This window comes from Carassius carassius, chromosome 41 (genome assembly GCF_963082965.1).
Source record: "Carassius carassius chromosome 41, fCarCar2.1, whole genome shotgun sequence".
NCBI classification, from domain to species: Eukaryota; Metazoa; Chordata; class Actinopteri; order Cypriniformes; family Cyprinidae; genus Carassius; species Carassius carassius.
The window spans coordinates 16,924,798-16,934,968 of NC_081795.1; the positions used below are offsets into that span (position 1 = coordinate 16,924,798).

At 43.2% G+C, this 10,171-nt stretch overlaps 1 protein-coding gene across 2 annotated transcripts; it reads right to left on the reverse strand.

Annotated features, from left to right (window-relative positions):
• Window positions 1-2,687: 2,687 nt before the first annotated feature.
• Window positions 2,688-8,516, reverse strand: LOC132122897 (TRPM8 channel-associated factor homolog). Of its 2 annotated transcripts, none has more exons than XM_059533394.1 (8): window positions 7,913-8,516; window positions 5,824-5,876; window positions 4,748-5,739; window positions 4,563-4,657; window positions 4,266-4,479; window positions 3,969-4,169; window positions 3,451-3,788; window positions 2,688-3,320 (listed from the first exon to the last, which is right to left on the reverse strand). In XM_059533394.1, exons 1-8 carry the CDS (start codon window positions 8,474-8,476, stop codon window positions 3,078-3,080), a joined length of 2,700 nt encoding a protein of 899 aa, XP_059389377.1. In that variant the 5' UTR covers window positions 8,477-8,516; the 3' UTR covers window positions 2,688-3,077. The 2 variants fall into 2 exon arrangements, with proteins under 2 accessions (XP_059389377.1, XP_059389376.1); XM_059533393.1 differs by having other exon boundaries at window positions 3,930-4,169.
• Window positions 8,517-10,171: the final 1,655 nt, after the last annotated feature.

Genomic DNA, 10,171 nt, shown 5'->3' on the forward strand with positions numbered 1-10,171 from the left:
CAAGTTGCTGCAGCTGCCATGGACTCCTCTGTGCTGGCTCCAGCCTCTGAGAGTAGCTCAGTGCCAGCTCCTGCTTCTGAGTCAATAAAGCCTTCTGAAGTCGTCAAGGTAGCTTTAAGAGAAGTTTCCCAGTCAACCTCTGTTCCGGTGTCTGTCAAGTCTGTCCCAGTTAAGTCAAAGCCAGTCATGCCGAGTCTTGATAATTCTGTGTTTATGTCAGTCCAAGTCACTCAAGAAGTGGGCAAGATGACAAATTCCGGTCCTGGGGGACGTAAGGGTAGGAGGTCCCGCACAAGGATGGCTAGAACCCTTTGTTCAGAGACCCCTCATATACTTACCCTGGATCCCAAGTTGCCTGATGCTTCAGTTATGGCCATGGAGGCAGGTTCTGAGCAGCATGTTTTTCCTGTTATAGTAACAGATGTCACTCCTGAGCAGCCCCCTTGCTCTGTCACCGACACTCATGTCAGGCCTGAGATGGAGACCACTCCTAAACGGCCCACTATTTTGGTCATATCCTTGGAGGGCATTCTCAAGATGTCAGCCCCCTCAGGCACTGAATATGCTTCCGCCCTGGAGCCTCCAGAATCTTCACAAGCCCCTCACCAGAGTCTAGAGTCTTCATCCCAGTTCATTCGAAAGTCTGCTTCAGAATCCGCTTCAGTACCAGTCCAGGAGTTTGTTCCTGAAGACCCAGTCCCTGCAGCCCCAGAGGCCAGTCAAGCGTCAGCATCAGTAACCCAAGGATCCGTTCATGAGTCTGTTCCTGCAGCCCCCAAGGGTACTCAAGAATCCATCCCAGAGCCTGTTGCTATGGCCCCAGAGGACCGTTTAGAAGCCACAGGATGTGTTCCTGAGACTGTCTTTGTGCCAGTTCCAGCTCTGGAGAGTAGTTTAGCAGCCCCCGAGGGCTGTCAAGAGCCAGTTCAATGGTCAATCTTCATAGCCCCAGAGGGCAGTTCGTCATCCCCCAGCAGGAGTCAAGAGTCGGTTCCTGGGCCTATTCCTGCAGCCCAGGAGGGCATTTCAACAAATCCCAAGGGCTGTCCAGTGTCAGTATTTGAACTTGGTCCAGTGGCCCCTAAGAGCATCCCTGTTATATCCCCAGAGCCCACTCCAGACTCTCCCCCTACTACAGAAGAAGTTCTTGTCGCATCCATTGAAAGCCAACCCTGAAAGTCTTGTCAGTCATGTAAAGCCCACAGAAGATGACTTTATCTCTCATGCTGTACCTTCAAAAACTGTCCATGTTCTGTCCAAGGAGGCCCTTCCAGAGAGCCCTAAACCTCTCGTTGATGCCACCTCCGAATCCCTTGTTAGTCATGTCTTGCCTACCAAGAATACCCTGGAGTTTGGCCGTAATACCCAGTCCAGTAGGAGACCTTCACCTGTGAAATGTGCTGGTAGAGGTGCCACTAACTATGCCCCCACCCTTAACCCACCCTCTGTCTGTCCTGGTCTGCAAAGTTTCCCTAAGATGGCACCACCCTGGTCAGCCTTAAACCATTCCCCTGGAACATTTTCCGCCTCTCCCGTCCCACCCCCTGTGTTTCCTTACAGGCCTGGACATCAATGGGTCCCTTCCCACCCACCACCCAAGTCAGTACCATTTTGGCTCCCTACCAACCCTGTGGCCCATTTGACTCCACCCAGGATGGACGCCAGGAGGCGTCCTTTGGAGGGGGGGTACTGTCAGGATCCTGCCCTGACAGTCTTGTCTGTCCTATCTTTGTTTAATGTGTCTCTGTTCATTTTGTGCCTGAGCACATGGTTGTGTCTTTGTTTATGTTGGCCATGTGCTCCCCTTGTCCTGCCTCCTTGTTTCTAATCACCACGCCCCCTTGTTTAGTCCTTTGTTTGTCTAATTGTTCACCTGATCCTTGTGTGATCTGCTCCCTTTATATTGTGCTCATTTCCCTCTGGTCCTGGCTGGTTCGTTTTTGTGTGTGCCTTGTGTACAGTCTCTAGCTTGGATATTTAGTCTTGTTAGAACTCTTTAATCAGTATTTTGCATCTTATTTGGTTCCCTCTTATTTTTTAGTTTTCATTTGTTCCCATGTGTAGTCTAGTTCTAGTCTTTGTAGTTTGGTGTTTTTGTTCTTTAAGCTTTTGGGGTTTTCCCCACCTTTTTTATTTTTCTTTTCTCCCTAGGCATTGGTTTGCAAGTTTACTTTTATCTGTCAAATTCTTGTCTCCCCTGTTTTGTCTTTGTGTCTGTGTTGGTTCCTGCCCTGCTTCCGGAATCCTCCCTGGTCACTGGTTCTTCTGACCTGACAGACATTGGGGCGCTACAAGGGGTTCCTTCAACCGGGTCAGGCCCTTCCTACTTGAGTTGCTACAAGGTCTCCTTTGCCACAGAGTCTGGAGCCATCTCCTTCTGATCCGCCTGTTCTCCTGTCGTGAGCCCTGCCCTATTGTGGACTGTCTTAGTGCATCATCCGTGTTTCACACATGTTAATAAACCGTTTCCCCTGTTAATTCTGCATCTGGGTCCTCCCTTGCCAAACCCTGACAAATGGTACATAAAATAAATGATATAATGTTTGTTAATGATTTATTAATGAAAATTATTATAAAGTGTTACCCTTGAATTTATTAAAACTGTTGGGCATCAGCAACAGGTCTTAATTCCATATTTTCAAAGCACATCAACATTATGAACCATCCAGAGCCTTAGAAAATTATATATATATATGATTTATTCTCTTGGATAAGAAAAGGAGATACACCAATATAAACACCATGCCATACAGTTAAATTGACTTTTGAAGTGCACTTCATACAGTAATACAAGTAGTTTTTAGTATTTATGTATAGTATATGCTGTGATTTAAACATGCATTTTCTGAATGTGCTTAACCTTAGTTCACTTAGACTATACCCACCAATAACAAGTGCTTTAAGTCTTAATCTGAATATTTTAAAATGTAAGCCACATTCTACGGTTTACATTGCTAAGAATCAATTGCTCATCTACTTAAGCAAAAGGAGAACAATAATCTTTTCAAATGACATAAGCATATATAATCTTGCTCATTAGCAACAGTAAAACATTTTAATAGCTATCTGAGATGTTCTTATGTATACTGGACCATAGGATGGTCACTCCACTCAGGGAGATGAGAGATTTTCTCTTGTGTGCTGGTCTGGATGGGCCAACCCCACGCTTTGAAGAAGGGGCAAAGATTCAGGTTGACCACTTTGGAGAAGGTCTCAGCATATAGATTCATCTTGCCTGCATTGTCGTTTGGCACTCCATTCATATCATGGTAGGCAGTAAAAACTTTCTTGAAAGCATCCCAGCCAAATTTTTCCTGAAGCTGGAAAAAAATTAGATGCAATGATGGAAGATGAGATAAAAAAATAGGTATAATCATCACCCCCAAGGCTCACAAATAATGCATTTAATTGATGAAACTATCTTTTAAATTATATGCAGTCTGTTCGCACCTGCATGTAAGTCTCAAGTGCCGTCCACATACTCCAGCTGTTTAAATCCTTACCGCCACTGCAATACATTGTGGTACGAGCCTGGCGATTTTCTAGAGTCATTTGTGGATGAGCATTAGACCTATTCAAACCCAGGACTTCCTCATGTATGTACACTGACCATAGGTTACAAGGGCACTCAGTGGTGTGTGGAGGGAACTCCCAAACTCCACACTGCTGGTTATGACCCAGCTCGTGAATGGGTCCCCACAGTCCACTTTTATAAGCTTCCTGTACATTTACTAGTTCTGGGGCAGAGGTAGAGTGCATCATGATGGGATATCCAGCATGCATGAAACCTGCAAGGGGAAAAGAGAAACAGTGTTGTCACCAGGACAGTATGAGTGTAATTAATATTAATATCATGATTCTGTTGTAATAGTGATGGTTATTTATATCTACAAACAAAGTTACTGTGAGTATTTAATAGTACCACCAACCGTAAGAGATCTGAACATCTGCAACAAACCGCTCCTTACGGGGGAACTTGCCAGGCCTTGCTGCCAGGTCAGCAATGCTTCTCATTATGGTATCCCAAAGCTTAGCCACTTTATCAGGGCAGTCCAGATTCCTTATATATTCTGATTCTAAAGTTATGATGATGTTCTCAAATTCAAGCTCTGCCCAGGGGGCAGGTGCCTGACGGATCCTGTCCACCCAGTCAGCCACACTAGTCTCTCCTGAGGGACAAAACAAGTTAGCACTGAAAAGTTTTACCATACACATTAAATGTTTTGGATAGAAACCTCTCTGTGATGCTCATACACAATTCTTACCAGACTTGAAATATGGAGCCTGTACTGAGACCTGCACAACAATTTCCACCCCATCCACTTTGCTTTGAGGAGGTGTTATTAGGTAGATGAGCCCTCCCCAAAGATTACAAACTTGGACCATCTCTGTGTCCAAAGGGAAACGCTCATGGACTACAGGAGCCCGTTTCAGAACATCTGATGCACCAATGTTATCCATTTGGCAACCAAGCTGCACCTGCATAGTGTTACCCCCTCATGTTAATAACATGGTCTCCAAGAAATCCATGATTGGATACATGTATAGACTTTATTCATCACCTGCCAATTTTTCCCAACAATCTCTGGAGGTACTGCTATGTATGTCTTCATACCAGGAGAAAGATATAAGCCTGTGCTTATCCATTCTTCACAAGCTGAAGCAAATAATTTCATTCTTATTGTATAGTATTCAAGTATTTTGATTCTTAAACAAGAAATAACATTTGGCGGGAAAACCTTCATACCTGTAGTGTTGGCACTGATCCGAACCCTTGCATTAGACACAGTCGGCAAGTTAGGTCTGTCCTTAATGATGTATGGAATAAGGGCATCAGGATCAGGAGACACTTTGTATACCTCAGTTCCAACGTGGAGCATCAGGTGGTCTTTTTCACTCTGAACAGGGCAGTTACTACACACTTGTGGAACACCTACCTTCTTCACTATGTCACTAAGAAGTGCTACCATTGAAGTATAGGCAGCACTGTCATGAGATCTCATGCGAAGGTAACTGGCACAGTCATTGCCCAGATGTTTCAAGCAGCTCTGTTCATGATTTGTCAGTTCATGCCCCCGTCTTACATGTTTAGCAAAGCGATGTAGCATGCTACGAAAGTGGTACACCTCTTTACACCTATTCTCTATTTCTGGGGCTTTATATACCCCCCCACACAAAGTGTTATCCAAGAGACAAAGTCCCATTTTATTAAGAATGCGATTTCCTGCATAATCAGTCATCACATTGCAGCCACAGTGGGTCTGAGCCCAATACCAGGCATGACCTCCAATCATAAGACCTCCGCCTTCAGCAACAAAATCTTGGATCTCTGCACACTGGGCATCACTGTATGAAGTGCAAACGTAGACGCTTAGGTCTTTTCTGAAACCAGTCAACTGACAATCTAAACCAGATTTGCTCAATACTGTGTGGGCTTCCTGTAAGCTGGGTAGGATGCCAATTACACCCTTGTGACCCTCGACAAGCCACTTGATAGCATTGATCAGGAAAGTGGACAGAGAGTCCCGACCCATGAAGCCTTCATGTGACACCAGAATTACTCGACCTTGCCCATAATAGGCACCGGCAATGAATGCTTTTCCATCTGGAGTGACTGCAATTGGAAATGCTAATGGTCCATGCACCATCACCTCAGACGCTATAGCTCCACCTCGGACGTCGAACTCAGACACACCTTCTAGCAGGAACTTTAGGTCATCTTTAAAGTCCTTGCGCATACTGAAAAGTAACAATTTAAAACATTTGATGAAATGTATGTTACCTAAAGAATGGGTAAAAATTAAGAATGTCTTCTGAACTTACGATACAGCAATCCAATTAGAAGGGATGTTTCTTGGAACAGGAAATGGTATGACCTACGAAGAGCCATAAAGGATGCCAAACGACAATATAGATTGAAATTAGAGGGTCACTACACCACTGCGGATACCCAACACATGTGGCAGGGATTGGAAAGCATCACTGGCTACAAAGGCAGAAGCGGGGCAAAGATCATGGACAGTCACTTTACATCAGACAAGTTTAATGAATTCTATGCCCGCTTTGAGGCCCTAAACACAGAACCACTGGAGAGAGAGTTGGTCAGAGGAAGTACTCTGAACCCACCATTTACAGTCACATCTGCAGATGTGATAAAGACTCTGAGAAAAATAAACCCCCGAAAGGCAGCTGGCCCGGACAACATCCCCGGACGAGCACTTAAAACCTGTGCATGGATGCTAGCAGATGTCTTTGCGGACATATTCAACCTCTCGCTTTCACAAACCTCAATCCCCACCTGCCTTAAGACAACCACTATCATACCGGTGCCAAAAAAGGGTAAAGTAACCTGTCTTAATGACTATCGGCCCATTGCATTGACTCCGATAGTCATGAAATGTTTTGAGAGAATTGTCATGAGCTATATCAAGACCATTGTTCCAGACACGCTGGACCCCTACCAGTTTGCTTACAGACCGAACAGGTCTATAGAGGACGCCGTCAATACGACAATACACACAGCCCTCACGCACCTAGAGAGCAGGGACAGCTTTGTTCGACTGCTGTTCATTGATTTCAGTTCAGCGTTTAATACAGTGATACCATCCAAGCTCATCGAAAAGCTCTCCATCCTCGGTGTGCCACCAATCCTATGTAACTGGGTTCTGAATTTTCTAACAAACAGACCACAGTCTGTTAAATTGGGCAACCACACATCCAGGATTATAACTGTAAACACAGGAACTCCACAGGGTTGTGTCTTGAGTCCCATGCTTTATACGCTATATACCCATGACTGTGTGACCTCACAGACTAACACCAGTATTATCAAATTTGCTGACGACACCACAGTCATTGGACTGATATCTGGGGGTGATGAGTCAGCATACAGAAGGGAGGTGGCTGGCCTTGTGAAGTGGTGTGAGGATAATAATCTCACCTTAAATGTTAGTAAAACAAAAGAGATGATCGTTGATCCACGGAGGAAGAGGAAGCAGCATCCATCACTGCATATCGGAGGGACTGTAGTGGAGAAAGTGAGCGCATTTAAATTTCTCGGTGTTCACATATCTGAGGATCTCTCCTGGACTCTTAACATCACACATCTGGTGAGGAAATCATGACAGCGGCTGTATTTCCTGAGAAGGCTCAGGAAATTTGGCATGCCAGGCAAAATCCTCAACAGCTTCTACAGATGTACAATAGAGAGCATCCTCACAAGCTCTATCACAGTCTGGTTCGGCAGTTGTACAGCACGGGACCGTAAGGCTCTGCAACAGGTGGTGAGAGCAGCCAAAACCATCACTGGAACAACTTTAACAACGCTGGAGAAGATCTACCAGATCAGGGTCAACAGGAGGGCAGTTAACATCATTAAGGACAGTAGTCACCCACAGCATAACCTATTCACACTTCTACCATCTGGAAGACGCTACAGAAGTGTGAAAGCGAGGACGACAAGACTAAAAGACAGTTTTTACCCACAGGCCATCAGGCTTGTGAATGGTTCTTACCTTCTGCCCCTCCCCCCAACACTGCAGATTGCCCTTTAATCCTGGGAGGTGCAATGAATGATCCATCATGTCCTTACCACACACACACACACACACACACACACACACACACACACACACGCGCGCGTGCGCACATATATACAGGGACATAAAAGCGAACAATTACTGTCAACTTACCTCTGCATACTTTGCACTGATTCTGCATGTTTACATGGCATATATGATGTTGTCTTTTTTGGTGTCACTTGCTATTTAGGGTGTTTGATTTAATTTTAATTTAATTGATAATTGATGTTTAATGTTGCTAGGAGGAGGCGCAGAATAAGAATTTCATTGTACTGTGTGACGACAGTTTCCTGTGCATATGACAATAAAGATTTGATTTGAAAGATGCCAACTTCTCCATAGTGTTCCGAGAAGTAAATTCCTGCAACACTGCACACCTTGTTTCCTGGGAAGTTCTTTATAGTGTTTTCTTGCGGGTGGGTTGCAGTCCAATGCCAGGCCTGGCCAGCAATGATCAAGCCACCCCCAGCTTTGATGAAAGCAATCAGATCCTTTGCACAGCTCTCGACACTGTAAGCATCTGTGATATATACAGCTAATCCATTCCGAAAGTCTCCTAGCTCTGTCTTGATAGGGCAATAGTTCAAGTTTTCATCTACTGAACGTAATTTCTTCTGAATCCCTACAATGCCACCATCACCAGTACATGGCATGAGCCACATTATGGCATTCTTTATCAGGACAGGGAAGCGTGTTAGGTATTCCTCATGTCCCAACACCACCACACGTCCCTGACCATAATGAGATGCAGCCATCAGCACCTGACCTCTTGGATTTATGGCAAGTGGAAAGGCACTTTCACCTATTAGTACAAGATCACAGGGCACTGGGTTCCCTCGGAAATCAAGCTCCTGCAGCCCGTTCATGATAGTGTAGTAGTCCTGTTCACGTGCCATGGTGGATTAGTAAGTCTGTTCAAAACAATCACTCTCAACCAGTTTTAGGTATGAGCACTTGGTTTGTTCAACCAGAGCGTATGAAGTATGAAGTATGAAGTTATGAAGTGGTTTTCAGTCCTACACAAAAACAGAAAATGAAAGAAAAAGAAATCAAGTTGCATAAAGTTTTTAACTGTAAAGAAATTTTTCATTAATTATACCACTTAAAGTATACAAAAGTCTGAAACAATTCAGATCACAATTTCATCTTCATATCCTTTCCCAATTATGACTACATGTGTAACAATTGCTATTCACATCTCACAAACTTGGTATCTCATAATTTTGACTTTATTCTAAAAGGAGCATTCATTGTACACACTCACCTTCATCTGGAGATACAGAAAAGTTTTTCCTCGCTTAGCTATGTTTAACTACTGTGAGAATGAGTTTGTGGATTGGACCATGGTCAGTGTTGGGGAGTAACTAGTTACATGTAACGGTGTTAACGTAATTTAATTACAAAATACATTTAACTGTAATCAGTTACTGTTACTAAGAAAAAATGTGTAATTAAATTACAGTTACTTGTGAAAATATTAACGATTACAAATAGGGATTACAATTTAATATTTACACACATCCACATAAAGATTTTATTGATTTCCTCCCCAAATTTCAGTGACTAATCTGAGACATACTGCCTATAATTTCCGCGATACGGAAAACACAGTCTGGTTCGTAGAAACCAGTCATAAAAACGGAATTCCTATTGCCTTACGCAGACGGAATATGCCACATTTTGGACGAATAAATCAAAATGCGATATGGACTAGTGTCTGTGAATATTAAGCCGCAAAAAGACAATATATGAATCCTGCACATTCTGTGTGTTTGTGTAGGCAAATATTAGGCACGTACTGGACATCGGGACAATTCCCGGTGGCCTGGAAGCCGATTTGGCCCTCTATGTTAATATTATTATTGTATAATTGCCTGCCGAATGTACTAAATCTATAATTTCCGAATCCACCACTCAATAATTACATCTTTAATAAATCATAAATCAGTTAGTCCATGCTTTGACTTGCGCGCTCTCCGCGCCTCTGCCAGACGGTCTGGATCAGAGTAATCAATGCGAGAGAGAGAATGGAGTGGACTGTGGAAGCGCACAGCAGAGAAGCAAATCCAATGTTCATGGTTTCAAGTGCAGGTCAGTTTAATCTGTAAAGATGCTATTGTAGATTTGTCTTTGTTTACTTAGTTAAGCATCAGCAGCCCACTGCTCATCTTTGAGTCATAACTCAAAATACTGTATAAAGGACATTATTATTATCAGTGTTACAGTAGAAATTTAGCAGACAAATAATCATATTTTATAATAGGTTTAGGGGGAGCTAGGGCAGACAACAACACTTTACGAAAATGAACATGATTTTACTATAAATCTAATGACAATGGTTACTATTGTTAACCCATCGTAACCACAAATCAATTTATTTAAAAATAAATACAAATGGTAATCCCCCCCCCAAAAAACATGATTATTTTACTATAATGAAAGCATGGTTAATTTTTATAAGGGGAAAAACATGAATCATGTTCAGAATTAGGATTTTTCTATAAAGATATTGTAGTGGTGTACTAATTCTGACATGTAGGCAATTTAGAAAGTATAGTTTTGTTCAATCTTAAGTATTAAAGTCATGTGTG

Excerpts from the sequence above, each read along its gene's own strand:
- LOC132122897 (XM_059533393.1), bottom strand. The coding sequence starts at position 8,476 with ATGGCACGTGAACAGGACTACTACACTATCATGAACGGGCTGCAGGAG. Across the intron at positions 4,658-4,747 it reads GATCAGTGCCAACACTACAG|CTTGTGAAGAATGGATAAGC; the intron begins GTATGAAGGTTT and ends TATTTGCTTCAG. Across the intron at positions 4,170-4,265 it reads GGCTCCATATTTCAAGTCTG|GAGAGACTAGTGTGGCTGAC; the intron begins GTAAGAATTGTG and ends TTTGTCCCTCAG.